General features: G+C 40.0%; 1 protein-coding gene across 1 annotated transcript in view; it reads left to right on the top strand.

Annotated features, from left to right (window-relative positions):
- The first annotated feature begins 2247 nt into the window (after positions 1-2247).
- The window catches only part of MTDH (metadherin), a 33916-nt gene continuing 14540 nt past the window's right edge, over positions 2248-21623 (top strand). The window contains 7 exon segments of the mRNA XM_068396834.1: positions 2248-2799; positions 8911-9015; positions 13314-13395; positions 13860-14039; positions 15556-15624; positions 18203-18454; positions 20607-20693. Of these exon segments, the coding sequence (XP_068252935.1) occupies positions 2395-2799; positions 8911-9015; positions 13314-13395; positions 13860-14039; positions 15556-15624; positions 18203-18454; positions 20607-20693 (1180 nt within the window). The 5' untranslated portion in view covers positions 2248-2394.

Here is a 21623-nt window from a genome sequence, read left to right as displayed (position 1 = left end):
GGTGCTGCATTTAAACAGCTTCAGCGGGTCTGAAATTCAATCACTTGTATTGTGGAATTCAGCCCCACCAGGTTCTTGCAGTGTTTTCTTTAAAATGAACAGTATCTGCTAGCCTGTGGCCTCGATTTAGGAGAAAAAGAAATCCATTGTAGCCGAATGATGCTTTCAAATTTGTTAGGCATATTTTTTCAGATAATGTATTTTGAACAAAAACTATGTGATCACTGTTCTGTCACCTCTATCTATGCAGTGCAACATCTTAAACAAAGCAGCTAGTTATAGACTTATTTATTTGACATGCTAGGGTGGCTGAGCTGTGCGACAACCAGTACAATGATAGTGAATATTTTCCAATAAATGCACATGGTCTATGCTAAAGCATAAGAGGTTTATAAAACCCCAAAGTATTATGACTTTGAATAAAAAAAGTTCGTCTTCTAAAAGTATATAAATGCTACTCATAAAATGCTCTGCTGAGATTTTTGCTGCCATGACTTCCAGCAATATCCTTTGTTCCAACTGAAGTCAATTAGAAAAGAAGGAATTGACTGCCTGGTGGTATCATAAAAAAACTAGGACTTAGAAGCACTGTAGGAGTACTTTACTAAAAAACTTTGATAACAGTAAAACATATAAATACTTGTATATGAAAGATATATTGACTTTACAAAATAAAGCAAAGTTATGAGTAAGTGAAAACAGCGTAAACTATCACTGTGCTGTTTAAACAAACACATTTTATTTTACTACATTTTACATTTCAAGTATCCCATGCAGATTTCAATGCACTAAACCCAGATATTTTTCTAGCAGGCTGTGACAGAGGAACATTTTTTATAAGTAGAATCATAAATTGAAAGGATGGGACACAACGTTACTTTCCAGCAACATACCACTACAGAAGACTGTAGTCGCTGTAAAGCTGTTCAACAATACCAGCTCTGAGGTTCTGACAGCTCAAATTCTGCAGGAACTCTGGATGCTATGAGACCAGATTTCTGAAAAATCAAGACATGCATTTGGGGACAGATTTTTTAGAGCCCATTTTCGAAGTATGTGGAGAGATGCATTTTTTGAGTTCCCAATGACAAAACAACTCCCACTGTGATGCACACAGCTGTATTTTACATAAAGCTATTTAATTTACTGTATTAAGCCTGTTTGCGGGAGTTAACGATCGTAGAAAATACGGCTCTTAGAAAATATCTATGTGGTCATATTAGAAAATATCTATGTGGTCATATTACCCTGACTAGTATATTTAAAAATAACTAAAAGCACACCGATTTTTTGGCGACATTTTCAAATGCTTTCTCTGCAGGATGGCCTCTGAGGGTCCCTGATCCCGGCCCCTGAAGCCTGTCAGGAAGGAGCATCCACCTGCAAGTCCCACAGACCCCCGGCAAGGCCCCGGGGCTGCTCCTGGAGTTACACCGGTGGCAGCAGCACCCACAGACCGGCGGTAGACGTACCCGCCCTGGGGCTGCGCCGCCTCTCTGGGGCGACCGCAAACTACAATAGAGCCGATTAGTGACAGTTACCGTGGAAACGCACCCACATTACTGCGGGACTGGGAGGGCCCTGCTGGGGCAGCGACACACGAGTGCCGAGGCCGTTCCTCACCCGCTGCTTCAGCACCGCGCCGGGCGGCCCGGGGGCGGCCCGCTCCGCGCAGCACTGCACGTACCACAGCACGGGCACCTTTCGGGGGGGGGGGTGCCCGCGGGGGAAGGAGCACGGCCCGCCAAAACGGCGGGAGTAGGCGGACAAGCGGCCACCTCAGGCCGCCATCCCCGGGCGCAGCCGCCCGCCCTGGCCCCGTGGAAGCGCCGCGGGATCTCCCGCCCCGACCGCGGGGGCGACCCGGCCCCACCGCCTGGCGGCGCCAAGCGGCTCCTCGGCCGCCGCCGCCGCTCCAGCCGCTCCCGCCCCGCTCGCTTGCTCGCTGCCACGTCGAGGTTGCCCTCCGCACCGCTCCCCCGCCTTCTCCGCGACCGGCACCGCCCTGGGCAGGGCGGGGCGGGGGAGGAGGGCGGCAGGCGGCTGCTGAGGGGGCGGTAGGCGGGGAGCTCCGTGGCCGCCCTTGAGGCGTCACCTCCCGCCCCGCGCGCGGCGGTGATGGCGGCGGCGCGCTGCGGCAGTGGCGGGCGCTCGGCGGGGCGGTGACGTTGCGGGTGAGGCGGAGGGCGGGGAGGAGGAGGAGGAAGAGGAGGAGACCCGGGCGCCTCCGGGGCTGAGGTAGCCGCGTCCCGCCGAGGCTCTGCTCGTGTCCCGTTCTCCCCGGCTCCGGCTCGGGAAGGCGAGTGCGGCTCTCCCGAGGCCGCGATGCGCTCGGCCTGAGCGCTCCCTCGCCGCCCCGCCCGGTTTGGGCCTCTGCGGGGCAGAGGGGCCGCGATGGCTGCGGGGAGCTGGCAGGAGGCGGCGGCCCAGCAGGCCGAGGAGGCGGCGGCCCGGGTGCGGGACGTCCTGTCGGGAGGCCTGGGCCTGCTGCGTGCCGAGCTGGGCCTCGAGCTGGGCCTCGACCCGCAGGGCCTGCCCACCTGGCTCGCCCTGGTGGTCCCGGCCGCGCTGGGGCTGGGGCTGCTGGGGCTGCTCCTGGCAGTTGCCTGCGGAGGTGGTCTCCGTAAGAAGCCAGCGCGGAGCGCGGCGGAGAGGAAGGGCGACGAGGCGGCCGGCGCGGGCCTGACAGCAGGCGGGGGCCAGGGCAAGGCGGCGGGCGCGGGCCCCGGGCAGCTGCAGCTGAAAGGCGACGAGCAGAAGAAGCGAAACAAGAAGAAGCTGCCGGAGAAAACGGCGCGGGTGAGAGGGTGCTGTGAGGGCCGCGCTGCCTGGGAGGGAAGGGGTGAGGACACGGTGGGGTGGGGGAGGCGGCTGGGCCCGGGCGCCAGCGGGGGAGGCGGGGATGAAAGGCTCATTGACAGCGACGGGACGGGGGTGGGGATGGGGGGGACGACGGCGGCGGCGGCGGGGTTTGCCGCGGCACCCGGCCGGGCGCGGCGAGTCCTCTGCGGGAAGGGGCCGGGGTGAGGTCGCGTCTGGCGAGCGGCCCCGAGCGCGGCTGCCTCTCCTCGGCCCCTGTCCCCGGTGCCCCCTGCTCGGTGAAACGCTTGCAGGTTGGTTAGGCACCCGTGAGAAGGGGGCGGACCGCCCGCAGGGTCTGGGGGCCACAGAGCTCCCCCTGAGGCGCCGTGCGATTCACCTGGGTGATGTGTGCCTGTGGAAGGGATGGGGGGGCCCTGACTGTGGGCCCTGGACCTGACTCGTGTCGTCTGGGTTACTCGATTGCTTTGAAAACCTGGAGGAGCAGCGCGCACACACGGAAATGACACGTTAATAGTTCTGGGTGATGAGGAAAACACTCGTTTGTTTTTAGAAGCGTTTTAAATGGAAACAATTGCATTACTTTTTTATTATTATTAATCGAATGCTTGCAGGGTTAGGAGCCAGTAATGGAGACCTTAGCATGGCTTAGGTTTTAAAGCCAGGAATTTCAGTCCAGACAGGTAGACTGTTGGAAATAGCATTGTAAGCCCCATAAATGCTGTGATGATTCAAACTTGAGTAAGGCTTTTTGCTGTGTCTTTTCGACAGAACATGTTAACGTCAGTCTTGCAGTGAGCTTGCCTCAGTAGGAATACGTCTGATTTAGTTGTTACAGTAAGGATCATCTCCTTTAATAAGGAAATCTGTGTCTTAGCAGTCCCTTACAAACAGATCATTCCTGTCTTCTTTTTTTCTTTTTTTAAATCCTCAGGATGTGGTGTGGGAACCTTCTGTCTTTGACAGTCGGTGTGTGCTTCATGAGGAAATTAGTAGAATGCAGAAATTATCAACTGTCCTTTTAAAGCTTCCAGTTACCATAGTTTTGGGGCTTGAAGGGATTGCTTCTATAGCTTTTATATTGTTAGTATGTTTGTAATCCTATTTATGTCCAAATGGATTATAGGAATGAAAGTGCAGCAGATATCCCCTGCCTGTTACAACTGTGTCTTTTCATTGTATCTCGTTCTATAAAATCTGAATTGTTTACGGAAAGACCAGAAAAAGGAGAGAAGATGGGTTTGTACCTTCGTTTGAGTCTGTGGCAGTATTAAGTTTGTTTTTCTTTTTTAATGAGAAGTTAAGGCTAGAATATCTTAAACCAATAAAAGTCTGCATATGCCACCAACCTGTCTTTGAGCAGTGAACTACTGAAATTGATTCTGGAAGTTGCAAGAGACTGAACGCCGAGTACCAAGAGGAGGAAGCACTGTGACTCAGAATCTTTCCAGTGTAGCTAGGTCTCCATTTTGGAGAAGGCACGTTAAAGATGTGGTGGTTTTTGCCATCTTGAACAGTATATCCTTCAAGATTTAGTAGATCTGTTATGCCTTCTTAAAAACAAAGACTAATCCTAGAAATAATTTAATTTAGCTTGTTTTTTTTTTTTTCTTAAAACTCCAGTATAAAAACAAAGCATCAACTCTTGCAAGTCATCATTGGAGACATTAAAAAATGCTTCAACAGAAGATAGAGTGAAGAGGTAGATACACTGTTAACTTGACAGTGCTCTGTAGTGCAGGGCTTCATAAAAGCAAACTTTGTGTTAATTTTACATAAAACTTAACTGACATTTTTGGTGAATTTAAATACTTGTAGTGTTTCAAGCTTGGTTTACTCAAGCACAAAATAATATATACAGTTATTTTTATGGTACTTTGTATTCATTATTTCCATGCAGAGGTGAAAAAAAAAAACCACACCTTTTCCAAAAAGCAAATGCACAAACTGAATCATTAACTGTAGTGCAAATAAGTTTATACCAGTGGCAAAGTTTAATAGGCCTGCCTTATGCTCATTTCCCAAGATAAGTTCATAGAGACCATATAGCATGTCCCAATATTTTGTGACTTCCACGTGAAAAATTCTCAAAATAACATTGGAAACTTAAAGATGCAACAAAAATTCTTACTGATTGCTGCCTAGGCATTTTCGTCTAGTGTTTTTCTATGCTGAGATGCTAATACTGAGGTCTGTGAAGGGAAAAGAGTAAGCCTGTTATCAGTAGATTTACTCCAGGGTTTGCTATGCCAGGGTCTAGATTTCCATTGCGGGCATTTTAGAAAGCTTAGAGCAACTGGTCTGTAGCATTAAAGAGCACGCTACAGATGTCTAATTAAAAGCTGCAGGGTTACTTTCATATAGAATTACTGAGCTCATTGTATGGCAGGTGATGCGTAACTCTCATTAGTCAGGATCAGAAATGTTCTTCACTGTACCCTTTCTGAGGAAGAGTATTATTGCCTTGTTTCTTGCACGTGGCTTTATTCAGTTCCTGTGTAGGCAGGGTACAACTTAACTGATATTTTTAGTGAAATAAGTTTAGTTGAATAGCATTGCATTGACTGGATACAGTAGCAACTATAAGATTCTGTTTATTTACTTGGTACAGGCAGACGGAGAAAAAATGAAGCTGAAACAGTATAGTGTTCATTAACACTATAGTTTACAGAGCCAGTTCTGGCTTTTCTCCAGCTGCTTGTGGCAAGGTAGTGTCACGGTATCCTTACTTTAGATTCTGTGCAGTAAACCTGAAGCCCCTTTCTCTTTTTTTCTTTTTTTTAGCTCCTTACAGGGGCAGAGCTCTTAGTCGCCTGTCACAGAGTTCTTTGGCCTCTTAAGAATTATTTTCTTTCCAAAAATCTCTTGATCTTTAATTTTAATTCCTTTTCCTTCTGAATAGTTGCTGTGCCTCTCTTCCACTTTTTAAACCTTCAGCAGAAAAAGGTGAAACTGTTCTTACGTGGTTTCTGTACAATCTACAAAACATCATAGAAACTTGAGAGTAACCATTTTCTGTACTTTGCTACAGCTTTAGAAAGCAGTTCATACCATCTGTTTGTAGAAGCAGAAAACACCAAATTGACTATGTACTTCCTATTGTTTGAAGTACACCTGGACAGTAAGTGCTACACATTTTAGTAAAACATTTGCATTCATTTGAGAAGGTTTCCTGCTTGATCTGCTGTAAAGAACTTTTCAGGCTATGACTATATTATGCTTATTGCACTTAGACTGTATAAAGACTTTTTCATACATTCAACTGATACACTTTTTTTTCTGTGTGTTAGTTGCAAAATTGCAGGAGTAGTAGAGCTGTAGGATTATTCAGTGCTCAAAGAGAAAATTGCTGAGTTTCTTTCTTAGGAGAAGGATACAGAAAATAATATTGGTAAACAGATTCTTTCATTGGCCAAAGATATTCTCAATAGGCATATCTGTATAATGTGTAACTAAGGTCTTTGGCTAATATGGCCTTGTAAGACTCAAATGATAGCAATGTCATTACTGCCATTTGAAGCGTGAAACTGAGTTATCCATTGTGCTGTACCATATTTAAAGAACAATATTTTTCATTTTCACAGCCTCAGCAAAACCTTTATTGTACTGTTGGATTATCTTAAGACCCCCAAATGAATGTGTGAAAAAGGTTTATTTAAATATTGGGATTTTAAGGTCAGCAGACAAGAAATGCGTTCAGATATCAGTAGTGTTATTGACAGCACTATTTCTACCTTGTTGCGTATTCCCTGCAGCTTTTAGGATGAAAAAAGATAGCAAATAATAAAATACACAATTTGAATGAATTAATACTGTTAGTGGACGTTTAATATATATATTTATATATATTTCCATGAAGTTTTAAACTTAGTCTTTTTGGCTGTAGTCGTCTTTTAAAAGAAACGTTTCTGAATACTATAGAAAAGCTTTTTTTCTTTGCTGTTTCTGTTACCATCTTTGGTATATCCAAAAATGGTCACATGAATTTTGGTTAAAATTCTATGATTCATCTGTGGGCAGAAAATAAATGTGGAAAGCTTCCACTGAAAAGGAGACTGTTACAATTCAGGGATACATTTCTCCTTGAATGTATCAAAGTACAAGTTTTTAAACATTTCTTATGGTTGTTTTTTACTGGATCAGATGATCAGACAGCATTTTAAACAGTCATGTGGATGAATTTTTCCAGAGGGTTCTTAATGGATATGAATTAGTTTATTATTTCAGAGAAACAGCTGAATTTTTTTTTTTAATTAAAGATGAAAACTTTTACCTATTCAATTTTTGAGAGGAATTAAGAAAGTGGTTTTCAATTTAAGGTATATATGTAATAGCAAAGCAGCAAAGCAAGGTACAGAATTAAAAAACTTAGTTAAACATTTTTGACACAAGTCCAATACTAGATGCAGCAAATCTGTTATCTAACTCTACAGCTAAATAACTTAGAAATAGTGATTCTTTCTCCAGCTTAAGATCTTAAACGTCATGGATACTAACATGGATTGAAAGACATCACACCACTAATAACATGGCTGTGCGGAATCTGGAGAAAAGAGTGGGGTTCAAGAACTGATTTTTGGCAACGGGTTATTTTCAAGATTGATTGTCAGGTCTTTGGTATCGCTGTGGAATCAAGTACTGTGAGTTTTGTTGAGAGGAACTTTTAGAAGGAGTTTTGAGACACAGATCTGTAAAATATGCTTCATTTTCAGAATGCTGAGGGAAATGTACTGCATCTTAGATATGAAAAATCTAGTTTAAAGCTGGTTGTTGCAGGAGTAAGAGGGCTTAGGTGACCTGATCTTTCAATTTCTATTAATAGTTACAAAATAAGAAGTTGGCATGCTGGCTAACTACAGTAAGCAATGCACTGGTGAAACCACGCCAAGGGTGATTTGTAAGCATGATATAACATGGCAGGACTTAAATACCTATACCAGTTAAATTGAGGATCAGATCTGATATTTGAAGGAATAGGTCACACTAAGTTGTAGTATGGCCTTTGTTTTACTTGAAAGCAATAAGGTTTGTGTGATGCAGAGTTAAAATAGCTTTTGCTTTTTTAATAACAAAAACAACTAAAGATAATATAGTTTGAACTTTATTTAAAAAGTCATTGCAGAAATAAAAGCTACTGTGAAGTAGTTACTTATGCTTAATGTCTTATTTAATTTTCAGTCTTTCACATTCATAATGATTCATATAAATTAATCAATATGAAACTTGTGTGGACTCAGTATCAATCACTACTATTGACAATTGTTTTTCACTCAGTGAAATTAATGGCTAACAGTAGTATAATGCTTTGCTTATTTTCTTCTTTTCTGCAATTAAGCACAGTAACTTCAGTCATAGTTTTTTGTTAACAATAAACATGACTTAAAGAATTACTACATTTTTGCATAGGGAATATATAGGCTAAGGTGTATGCCTTTGCTGTCAAAGGTGGTGATAAAGACTGATTTAATGACTGTCCAGAGTTTTAACTTTGTATGTTAAATAATACATAGTAATTTTCTTTCCTTTATTATGTGAGGGGAAAACGGTAGACTATCCTAAGGACTATAATCAAGTCTGTCTGAAAAGAACAATGGGATGTCATGCTTAGTCATGCTTTGTGTTTGACTTGTAAATTCTGTTCTGCTATGAGGTTTAACTTGTGAAGGCAATGAGCTGTGAGGGGTATGCATAGGTAGAAATTGCAGAAATTTGGTCAAGGTAGAAATTATTTTAAAAATTCAGCCTGTTGCTGAACTGTTCCAAAATGGTAATTAATGGCACATAGAACTGTAGCTGTTCTGAAGCTGGTAACTTTCAGAAATTCACCTTTTGTTAAGCAATTCCTGTGTTGAGTAGGATTGAGAGGAAACGACGAGGCCTGTTTTCTTTCCTTTCTCATTTCTATGTTCGATAAATATAGAATTGCAGTAGGTATTTTAAGCACCAATCCACAATTCTGTCTGCTTTACTTAATAATCTTGTGAGCATTTTTCAGTCAACAAATAGTTGCATTTCAATAATAGTGTAATTTGGGCTTGCTTCATCTACTTTCTCCAAATTTTTTATTATTCCCACTTATTGTTTACACAGCCTAATGGACGGTCTTTCCTTGATATATCTGAGGATGAAGTAATACAAACTGTCCGTAAAGAAAATATAAAGCAGCCTGTGGACACAGAAAAGAAGAATGAAAAGGTCAGTTATGCATATGAAATGACAATATCAAAGTTTAGTGAACGTTATTTCAGTATCTAATAACTATATGTGATTTGAAATCCTGTTACTTAGAAGAGTACTAATCTAATTTCATGCTGGAAAGAGCTAAAGTAGTATTTTCTTAACTTCTGAGATCATGCTTTATCATGGAATGCTTGCATAAAGCAAACCCCCCCCTCTCTGCCCCCTGCTAAACACTGATATCTCTGTTCACCACGTGAAAATGTTAAGCCTACAGAAATTAAGTTTGTGTTTCATCTTTGCTGGCTTCTATGGAGATCCAACATAATGATAGTATTGTTAAGTGGCTTGTAAATAGTCTAACAATTGCGGGACTACTATTCAAAGGATTAAGACTTGTGTGCCTGCTTATTTCTGTTGTCAGATGTCTCCATTAGTGATTAGAGTTCTTAATTTCTGATGACAAATGTGGGCTTTGAAGTCTGGTGTGAGCTTTTTGTTATGCAAATTGAACAGCTACATTAAAAACATCTTTTTAAAGCTTGGTTTGTGTATCTAAAAGGTAACCATACTAATGGCAATGTTATTTTTTGCACTGTGAGGACTAATACCTTGTAGCCTTATCATAAATGCTATCATTTGTAGACAACATGGATATATTTATGATAGGCCTTTGATAATTTTTGGCTTTGTTCTTTTGTTAACGTTGTGCATGAATTTTTCCTACTGTTAGGGATTTCTGTTTCTAACTATACTGAGGAGTATTGGAAAAATAAATAGTTATGCATAAACAGTCAGGAACCAGTAGCTGATTATTGTAATTTGTTCAGCTCATTCAAACTTCAATTAACTTACTTGACTATCCTATAATAACTTCTTTTGCAGTTAGTATGTTGGCTAAGACCATATCCTGTTGTTGACTGTAGGGCTCTAAATGTTTTTAGCATTGGCAAATAGACAGACTTTTTTTGTGAAATGGGTTTGCCTTAAAATTTCCTGCTGTACACTACTTTCTTTTCTCCATGTGTCACATATCAGATTGACTTTGTGGGTTTTTTCAAGAACATAATAAAATCTAATCCTGAAGGAATAACTATATTTTTGTTCTCAACTTTCACATTATCTCAAGCAGGTTTCCAAGTAGGTAAGGTGTTTAAATGCTAAACTTGAGCTTTACCTTAAAATTGCACACATAGTAATCTCAATTTTAAAATGTTAAGTTGAAGCTGCAGCTCCAGGACATCAGTACCACTGTATGGATATGGATGTTTATTCAACTGATTATGTTTTCATATCACTTTGGGGAACCCTGGGCAAAGCATGATTGCCTCAGGAGTTGATTGTTACCCTTCAATTAAAAACATACCCAAGAACTTTCTTTAAACTATGGGTAACTTTACAGGCATCTGATTATGTGATTAAGCCTCTTAGGGCATCTGTTGCATTTGTAACATTATAAACCTGCTAAGAAGATTGTAAGAGGTCCTGTGTATATGTCTTTATATAGCTTGGGATGGGTGGTATAAATCAATGGGTGGGATTTAAGTGCTGTGTGCATGTATGTAGATATATGAATATATATAATCTATGACCTGAAGGGTATGATTTGGTTTTTTGGTGCTTGAATGTATGCTTTCAATGAAAATCATGTTCCCTTTGTATTTCTGTATTTCTTAGCTGCTTCGGGGTTGTGAATTTCGTGCATGTTTTTTTCAGAATAGTCATTTAAGTTGGATCTCCTGCTTTGGGGGAGGGGAAGCTTTGGGTAATGTCTGGGTTGTGGCTGTTCATAGGGTTTGTGATTCTCTTGACACTTTCAATAGCTTCTTCGCTTTTTTCCATTTTAGTGACTTGCACAGTACAGGGGGGTTTTGTTTGGTTTTTTTTTAGTTTTTAGTGTAAGGGACTGTATCTAAGAAGTGACTCTGTGTATGAGATTGCAGGATCTTAAAACTTCTTTGCCCATTCTGTTAGCAAACGCACAACTGCCTTGTCTTGAATACTAGAAATAAACAGACCATTAGGGACGAGGAAGAAAGGTTTATTTTTCTATTGTTCTTGCGTGGGGGACAGTGCATCTTAAAAAATGTTGGGAGGTCTGCTGAGTTCCTCATGTGCTCTTTGGCTGATGGCAGAGCGAACACCAGCAGCTTTCTGTGTTGCAGAAGGTGATGCTTTGAATTAATAAGCTTCTGCAAAATGATCTGCTAGCTTGCTCAGTAACCTCTAACATCTCTTGCTGTTTCAGTCAGTTTGTTACTGAGATAGTGACTGTTACAGCACTAAGTTTGGCAGCTGATGAGTAAATTGGATAACTAATTATAGTTCTGTTTTTTTGGGCTAGATTCTAGTAACTCAGATCAGGAAAGTAAGTATATTTTCAAGATTTGAATTCTTGATCTTTTTTAAATAGTGTTTGTTATTAATAAACTTATTTTTAAAACTGTTAAACTTTGATGTTTTCATGAGAAGTGTTAAGATTTTATGTTGATACTACTGTAGGAGCTAGTTATTTAAGAAACTGGAGTTATAACTTGGAGGAGCAGTTATCTTAAACTGCTGTCTGGGAGACTTCTGAAGTCATTTCAGGTGTTCTCTTAGTGCCAGAGGACAGTTGGGTAGTTACGGCTTTTTGAGTGGGAGGTGCTGAGACCTTAACTTCCATTCTCAGTGTAGCTGAAAACAGGAGACATAGGTACAAACATACTAATCTTCCCTCTGCTTGAGCTCCAAGAAGCAATTCATAACTGTTTTTCATGCTGTCCACTTTCCTTTTTAATTCTTTCCTTGGAACGTGCTCTGGCAAATAATTTGGCTTGTTCATATTCTTAGAACCTGTTCTTCTCGGGTTGCTTTTGAAACCAGCCCTTTTCTTTTGGAGACTTTTCAGAAGTTAGATTGCTGGTATGTGGGTAAAGGTAGTCTACTGAGCAAATATGTGAGATAATTCAGTTTGGGTGCATCCCTCTGTGGGTCACCTAGTGCAGTAAACCATGAGTTAACTGCTCAAGTCAGCTCCCTAAGTGTTATAGGTGTGTTGGCACAGCACTGCCTATAACCAGTGAAATTTTTATTGTCTCTAGTGCTGCACTAACCAGCTATACTGCTTTCAGTACCTATATTGAAGGAACATGATACTTTTTGGCCATGCTAACTCAAAGGCATGTGAACTGCATGCCATTGTGGGCCCATAGGGTATCTGCTGCAGCTGTGGTGATAATTTAGCTGTTATCAATTCTGAATTCTAGAGAGATTGTTATATTCTTCTTGGACATCTGAGACCAGAAAATCATGTAGTTTGAACTCAGGTATAAAGCTAGCAATTACTAGTCTTATTCTGGCAGAAGCATGCATTCCAGAAAGACATCCAGCATTCTGAGAATATCCTTATTCAAATATTCCAGAGACAGTGAATCAGTCAATAGTTCCCCTTATAACATTTGAGTGGATAACTGTCTTTCTTAAAGTCTGTTTTTTTCCATTCAGGGTTATCTGGTAGTTCTTACACCTTTCTCCCCTAGATTGAAAAGCTTTTTAGTACTGTATTTTCCTTCTAAGAAGGTAGTCAGGTCCATTTGCCATCACTTTAGCTCATCAAAAGATTAATCTCCGAGACTTTCTGCAATATACTCTCTCCCAATATCTTGGGTCATTTTTCATCTCTCTTTTTTTCTGAATATTATCTTTTTAACACTTCATATTTCTACCTGTTGCACCAAAAACTGCTTGCAGAAGTAGTCATCTCTGTTCCTCTTCATTTATCTCTGCTTGTATAGCCAAGAAGCCATAACTAATGAAACCTTGGAAAAAAAAAAAACAACACTACCTGTCTGTTGCAGGGACTGTAATCACAGTTCCTGTTTGAAGTAATTTTCCAAGCTGGAATTCTCTTATCCACTTTTTTAAAGGAGTTGCTGGCATTCTTTATTTCTCCATGTACAACTTTATACTTGCTTCTGCACAAAACAAGTTTTGCCAGAGTGGGATCTGCCTGCCAAACAGTTCATACTCCTCTGTGACAGTGATGCTGTCAGCATAGCTTCTTCTACCAGGCTTTGTGCTCTGTAGCATGAGTAATCATTCCCCCTACCTGTTATTTGTGTACTGTGTAAGTCTTTCATGTTACTTCAATAGTCTTAACTTATGTTTAGGAATTAGTATTGTGTAGTACTCCTTTCAAGGGACTGTCCATACAGAGGAGGTTCAGGAAAATCTGTTTTAAATTTACTCCTGTATTTCAATGGGGGGTGGGGGATTCTAAATTGCTATGTCAAGTGATCACTAAGTATTAAAAGAATGATTTATTTTTATTCTAGTCAAAGAAAAAAAAGAAATCAAAGGGAGATGCTAAAACGATTCAGGATATGTCACGTCTAGATGGAAAGGAAGTTGATGAAGGTACTGAACACAAATACAAGAAAAAATGCAATTAGACTTAAATGCTGTTTAAGATTTACTTGTTTGTGCTTCATAAAGAAACACAAGAAACTCATTGTGTCATAACTCCACAGTCGCATATTACATCTGGAAATGTGATCTTTGAAACAACAGTATTTAATAATGTCAACTGTTTGGTTTTTTTTTAAGTTAACCTTACAAAAACTGAGAAAAGTGAATATTACGGTCCTCATGTTGTTCACGTTTTGCTCTGTGAAACAAAGTATTATCGCATTGCATCCAGAAAAAACTTAACCTTTGGCAGTCGTTCATGTTTTCAAACTCATGTTGAAGTTGACTGCCATGTCTGTGATTTTTAAGCCAAACCTGTACTCAGACTTCGGCTTGATATGAAACAAGCTAAAACTCTTCCCTTTTTGCTCTCTGACTTATTTAGTGATGTTTTCATTTGGGGGACCTTTTAGGAACCTGGGAAACAAAAATCAGTAACAGAGAGAAGCGACAGCAGCGTAAGCGAGACAAGGTGCTGACCGACGGTGGTTCAGGAGAAGCGAATCTCCAAGTGGTGGAAAATACAGTTACTGTATCCATTGAACATCTGATGCCTACGCCATCGCTTCCGGTTGGTCTCAGAAAAAATAAAGGTATGATTGTCAATAGGTCTGTGAACGTGTTCTAGAAAGATAACTTTACTTGAATGCTTAAATAGTGACTCTGTTTTGGATATATGGTAGGTATATTTGGAGATATAACTTGTGAGGAAATTACTTCAAGCCATGGAAAAGGTACTTTTCATTGTGCAAAACTGCTTTTTTGAGCCATGCTTTCAAGGGAGCTCAGGAGAGAACGTTCTGGAGTAAGTGGCAGAGACACTGGCCTCCACACCAGTGCTCTGTCAGTAGCTGCACAGCTGCGTAGGCACATGTCCCCATTCCTTCACTTCTGCTCTGCTGACTCTGCCTTTTACGTTTCTGGAAACTTCAAAGGCACCCTCGGCACTGCTGCAGGCAGCACCAACTCCTTAACTTTTGGAATGCTTCCTTGTAGGAAGGTTATGCCCATAAGTTCTCTTTACAGATTGTTCACTGCTTAACATGTAGACATTTTTTCCAATGTTGATTTAGTGGTAGCGGTGCTAAAGCTGTTCATAATGGTGGGGCATATGTGGCTGAGACTTAGTAATCAATTCTTATAGCTAAGGATTCAATAAGGAAATGTAGACTTCAGCTTCTATGGCTGCTACTGTTCAAGAAAGAAGTTGCATGGGCTGGTTTAAACCATTTCTCAGTTGCAGACAAATATGAATTCCTGTGCCTACACACGGTTTAAGAAGCTAAAGGAATCTGAATACACAAACAGTTTAGCTTTCTGACATACTTTTAACTTCCTGATACACTTGGTGCTTTAATTAGATGAAACTTGATGTTCTAGCAAAGTGACAAAAAGACCGAGCCTAACAACTATCTGGTACTGTGTAAGAGTGTATTGAAATTTGCATGCCTTACATGGTGTTTTTATTGATACTTGTTTGCATCTTGACTGAGTGCATGGTTCTTGTCCTTGGGGACTAGATCAATTGTTTCCTGTTTTCTTTTTTTTTTCTGGCCATTTACACACAAACAGCTTCAAGAAATGGTAATTCCAACTGTCTACATACTCTGTGGCTAGCCATAACTACTGTAACCTCACTAGCCAGTGTCCTTTGTGCATCACATGTTCTTCTGTATCACCTTGTATCAGACTAATCTGAAAACAATTCAGCTGTATCTAGTGTTTTCATAATAAGGTAGAAGTTAGAAATAGCTATATATTTCTGAAGTACTTAGAGCTGCCCTTTGCTTGAAAATGACAGCCTCCGTTTTAGATTTCTGCTCGCCATTCTTGGGGAAACTAGCTAGAGTTCTTTCTGTGGTTACTTGGTTTATAGGTCCTGAATCAGTTTTGAGTTCATTCTGTATGCAAAATAAACATAAATAATTAAAAATAGAGCATTTTAATTTTATTCTTAAGTTTTTTGAAAATGTCTTAATTTACTTTGAGGTATTGATTGGGTTTTTCCTTAAAATATCAGTGATGGATACTCTTCTAGAAGATTTTTACAGGTGTTACTATTTGAAAAAAAACTTACTCTAGCTCTATTTGCTCTTACTTCTTAATCAGGTGATGCACTTCTGAATGTGCAAGTTAGCAGCTCTAAGCCTGCAAAGGGAGAGTCATCAATTCCACAAGGTAAAAGGCTTTCATTATTAGGTGTCCTAATTAACTAGAAAAGTATTTTACAGAAGTTAAAACACAAATGGTCGGTGCAGGTTTTGTGCAGTTACTGATCTGGAACTTTATTATGCAGCTGGCTTTTTTGGCTATGCAAATGTTATATTTCTAAGTTGCAGTTACTTCTTAACAGGTTGAAAACAGTCTCTGTTTTCAGGTATCAGTATCTAGAATTTTCAGCCAGATTACCTATTATACAAATTGTTACTTACAGAACACTAAAGCTTATTCTCAAGCTCCACTTAAAAATTCTTTGTGCTAGCTTTTCAAGCTTACTTTTTTGTATTAATGAAGTGGTTATTTGCTCAAAGAAAAACTTAACACAGATAACTGCAAAGAGATCTAGAGATGCCAATCCTGATCATTGCAAAGTTTGCACTTGTTTCAGATTGTATACACGAGTTACTCAGTGCTTTACATGCTCCTTTGAGAGGCATACTTTAAATACATTCATTTTGAAAAGAAGTAAATATAAATGTATGTTTGTAAATAAATATACATGATGTTATATCTGTCATACACATAATTTAAAATATTTGGCTACTTTTAGACTGTAATTGGCTAGTGAACCTGAGCAGTTTTTGGATAAGAGATATTGCTATAGTAATACTTGAAGTGAATTAGTTTGGCATAATGAAATCAAGATGGTTGTTTCTTACTCATAGCCAACATTAGTGGTGTTGCTTTAACGAAAAGTATTTAGTGCAATTAAGCAAGTCAACAAATGAGTTATTAAAAGCACACAAGTCCAGAAAGTGTACCACTTTCTACTACTTTTTGAGAGCTTTGCTTCACGTGCACACTTCCTGGACCATAGCACAGAAGGAAGGAGCTGTATTCTTCAGAGTTGCATAATGGAAGGACAGGAGTCAATAATCAAGCTTCAGTAAGGGAAATTCTGACTGGCCATGAGGAAAAAAGCTCTTCATAAGATTGCCCAGAGATGCTTTGAACTGTCAGCCTTTATGATTTCCAGAACTTGAATGAAGTGGTATAATTTTGAAGTTAGATGTGCTTTGAACAGAAGGTGGAACTGGATGACTTCCAGAGATCCCTTCCAATCTTAAATTTTCTGTGATTCTGTGAAAACTTACAAGTCGTATAGAAGGTAGATGTTTGTAACAGGAGAGCAGTATAATAAATACAGAATAATCAAGCTCCTGCTTCAGGACTTCAGCTGTCTTTTTTGAAAAGTTGCAGAAGAGTTTTTCTGTCAGCTACGCTTTGGTTTCTGTCTCTTTGCTGTTTTTGTTGTTGCCTTTCCCTAAGATGTCGTATTACCCTTAGAGGACATTGACTGACACGAACAATGTTAGTGCTGAGGAGTTGTATACAGAAAGGGCGGTGTTTTTAGGTACAGCAATGGTGACCTTACAGATGTCTGTGTTGGAAATCATTTGTCTAAGAAAATGTAGGCCTATCTCACCAAATCAATTCCTTGCTGGTGAGGCTGCCTTGAATGTGGCATGCTCATGCTGCCTGAGGTATGAGTTCATCTGAGGAATTAAATATTTGGTTTGTAGTTTTTGTTGGAGTATGATATTGACTTACTCATGCATCAGGTTTTGGCTGACTGTTTAAAGTGTTACACTTGCAATATGCGAGTATTTCTTAATCGTTAGTAAATGAGAAGTTTTTCTGTTTACGTTGCATATATAAAGGGAGAGAGATTGAGGATTTGATATACAGAGCCCTTTGAGAAAGATTTGTGGTATATAGGAGTTCAGGCTGGGTGCACCAGGTGACCATTAGCCTTTATGCTTTATAGGGGCATAAATTAAAAATAATAATTAAAAAAGTTGGATAATGACGTTTATGTCTCAATCTACTACTGATTCCTCTCAAAGTATACATTAAACTTGCTATTACTAGTAATTCCTCAGCAGGGTAGATGGTTGCAGGTAGACTTGTGGTCTTTTACCTTAATGTAACATAAAATATATTGCTTATGAATTATTTTACCATTATTTTTTTCCTCTGACTTTGATGGACTCTACAGTCAATGTGATAGCTGTGCTCTTTGCAAATTCTGTGTAGTGTTTGGGAAGCATTTTCTAATTCTTGGTCACTTCTACTTCCTGCCTAGAGAACTGCTGTATGCAGTTATGAAACAGAAATTATTCTCCATTTAATGCATTGGGCTTTCTGCAAATTATCACCATACTCTGTAAGAAGTTACCTGGCAGTGTTGGAAGCATCCCTGTCCCACTCCTTTTTTTTTTTCTTTTTTTTTTTTTAATCTAAAGGCACTGGTTCACCAAGATATCAGCCCTATAAAAAAAGGGACACAGGGAGGAGAGTGAAGTTTGGCGCTGTTTTGTCCTTACTCTTCAAGTTAGTAGGCAGATGGTGCATATCATCTGAACTGGAAAATCAGCTGAGACAGAGCAGCAGCTCTTCTATATCACACTGGTGTAGCAAAGCTGCTGTTCGTTTGTACTTTTTTTATTGTTCAGTATATGTGCATGTAAGTAATACTTCAATTCTTCATCCAGTTCTTATTTTATATAATGCTTTCATTATGCTTGTATTTAAGTTTCTCCAGGATTGAGTGAAAGCCATACAGTAAATGGAGGAAGCTGGAATGAGAAGTCTGTAAAAATCTCCTCACAGATTGGTGTAGGGGAGGAGAAATGGACGTCTGTTCCCTCAGCTGCAGCTGGGAAGAGGAAGACCGAGACATCAGCTTGGGGCCAGGACACTGGAGATGCTAACGGAAATGGAAAGGACTGGGGCGTAACCCTGGTGGGCAGGCCCTGGAAAGAGCGTTCTTTGTTCACTCCTATTGGTAAGCTGTTCTGATGAAAACTTGCTTCACTTAAGCATTTTTTACATGAGTATATTTTTTAGTAGTGAATCTCTTAAACAGCTTTATGTTTATGTATTAAAAAAATCTTGGAGTGGTCTAGTGAAATGTGAACTAAGCAGTTTCTGTTTACTCAATTCTGATGCCTTAACATCTATGTCTCTGTTTACAGTTCAGCTGTGTTTTGGAGTTTATCTGAAATAAAATTATTTCTGTGAAGGAATCAAATTTTTTATAATTCTGAAGGTGATTAGTAGGTCATTTTGAAGTGTAACTTCTTTTTTTAATGAATATCTTAGAACCCAGGTCAGAAGTCTATTCTGTTGATCCAATCAACACGATCAAATCAGCTGTGTTTGGTTTTGGCAGATGTTTGTTTAGGCTCCAGGCATGAAGATTGTTCAGCTCTAGTGACATTTAGTGTTACACTTTTTTTTTTACACTTTTTTTTTAAAAATGGTTTTAGTCTTCTTCAGTACAATTTTTTGCCTCTATCACTTGTACTGTCCATAATAATAATGGAGAAGAGAATTATTCTTTTCTCTCTGGGCAACAATCTTATTAGTAGATACTGTAATATGGTCCTTCCCACTGTTCAATCTAAGTGATTCCTAGTCTCTTTTGGAAAGCGATGTTCCTTTGCAGTCAGCAACATTGCTTTAGTCTAGACCTTTTACTTGTCTTGCCTATCTTGAAATGTGGTGCCTGAGGCTGGGCCTGCTATAGCATTGGAAGCTTTACTATTGCTAAGTAGAGGCAAAGGGCTTTTTTCACATTCCTATTAGCTGTATTCTGCTGTATATTCCAACAAGGTAATTGTTAGTGACTGTGACCAGCTTGTTTTTGTTACCGAGAGTACGTGATGCCTGACCAGGCTGATTTGCTTCTGTTAAAATGACTAGTTTTGTGGGTGAGGGGAGAGCAGCGAACGTCTTTTGTGATGACTTTAGTAATGCTTTCAACACCCTCTCGCAGTATTACTGTATCCAAGTTAGGATGGCTGAAAAACTAGTCAGACTCAAAGGTAGTGGTTAGTGAGTTATGCTCTACCTGGAGGCTGGTAACAAGGGGGATATCTCAGAGCTGTCCTGTTTATCGTATTTATAAATGACCTGGAGGAGGCAACAGGGTGTCATTCACATCAGGTTCCCAGGTTACACCAAAGTCAAGTGTGTAGGGGGGAACGAGCTGATACAGTCCAGATCAGAGGTGCCATCCAGGGGGACCTAAACCAGCTGGAGAAATGGGTCAACAGGAACCTGAGGAAGTTCAATGAGGACAAATGTGAAGTGCTGTACCTGGGTAGGAAGCACCCCTAGCTGGGGACTGTCTGGAGAGCAGCTCTGTGGATAAGGGGTCCTTATGAACACATGAGCCCCAGCAGCAGAGGACACCAACAGTATTCTGGGCTGTATTAACAGGAGTCTGTAGATTGGGGATAGTGACTATCCACTTCTTGGACAGCATCTGGAATACTCTGTCCAGTTTTGAGTGCACCTTCCCCTGTCCCCCAACTAAATAAATATATAATTCTAAATAAAAACTACTATAACTCCTAGTAGCTCTTATTTAGAATCACATTCTAACCAGCTATTTCTTTTGACACATTAGTGCCACTGATTATTTCTGCTTATTTCCTGCCTTATACTGAAGAGTCAAGTATATCTTAATTTTTAATCAGTATCTCTTATTTGTCAAAAATTGTTCTGAACTCAGCTCTGTTCGTTAATGTATATACAGTTTGTTCCAAGCTAGGTTTCGTCTACAGAGTTAACAAATAGCTTTTCAATAACTTAGGTTATTGCAATAATAATAAGAATAATAATAGTATGGGGCTCAAAACACAATTTACTTGTCCTTTGTGATAAGTTTATATACAGAAAAGGCTGCAGAGAGAAGATCTTAGAAAGCTTGAAAATTGTTTCAGGCTGAATGTTCATACAGTCACATCTCCATCAGTGCTGATTGTCTCATGTAATAAGTAAAGTAATGCCCTCAGTTTTGTGAAATGTTAACATAGCTAGAACTTCCACAGGCTGTCTGACCCTATTTATAATTAAATAGCTAACTTTTTCAACATTGCCAGCAGTGTTAAGTTCTTTTTTTCTTTTTTTTTCCCTCCTTCCCCCCACAGCTGCTTGGAATGTGGATGCAAGGATTAATACCTCTGAACAGAATTCTACTTCTTTCTCTTCATTTGGATTAACTCCTGGAGTTTCTGGTATGTATGCCCTTCCAAAGATTTTTCTACTCTCTTCTACCCCACCAGGTGGAAATAGAATTTGCCAAGTGTTATTAATATTTATCTTTCTCATTGTTCTTTGAAAATAGAACTGGTAACTGTAAACAAGTGGAAGACGTGTTTTATGAAAGCCTAGAATGCTCTTTTGTTATGCTCAAATTATGCAATAAAGTAACTGTCTTAAATTAATAATCAAAAGCTAGATCAATAAGAAAGTGATACTTCTTATTTAGCCTTCCTGGTTTTGTGTTGAGTCTAAGTAATGGGCATAAGAGATTGCTCAGTATTGCTGTCTCTCAAGTTGGAGATCTGAAGATTACGTTCTAAGAAGGTCTGTTTACCCTGATCTTCTGAGAGGTTTGTTACTTGATGGTTGTTTTTTTTCCCTTCAAGGAACTGAAGCACTACTTTCAAAATATGTTCCATAGGCAGGGTTTGAAGTCCTGAGTCTTTTCTCTGTATGATGAGTGGGAAAGCTGACCTCTGGGGTTTTCTTGTTTTGGAGGGTGAAATTGCTATAAAGTGCAAACCTGACTTCATAACAAATCTTGTGTGTTAAACTACTGCCATAAGTGCTACAGTGATTTATTATACAATAAAGGGATCATGTGTCATGTTTTCTGCTCTTTCTTGCTTACTCACATTATTTAATGAGCTTGGCATGGGCATTTTCGTTTAGGAAGTAGCTGGCCAAGTACTTAAGCACTTAGGCTATGTTTACTTGCATTGCCATTTGCAGTCTTTTAACTGTGGAACTCGAGCTCCGTGTCCTGCAGCTCACATGGGTGCTTCATTCTCTGGGCACATCTGAGCCAGGATAACAAAAGTTATAAATTCTAAGGTCTAATTTTTCAGACTTCCCAAAGAAAAGTTCACTTAATGAAAACTTACAGAAACCTTGTCTTAAAG

The sequence above is a fragment of the Nyctibius grandis genome, chromosome 3 (assembly GCF_013368605.1).
Source record: "Nyctibius grandis isolate bNycGra1 chromosome 3, bNycGra1.pri, whole genome shotgun sequence".
NCBI lineage: Eukaryota > Metazoa > Chordata > Aves > Nyctibiiformes > Nyctibiidae > Nyctibius > Nyctibius grandis.
This window is presented reverse-complemented; position numbering and strand designations above follow the sequence as displayed.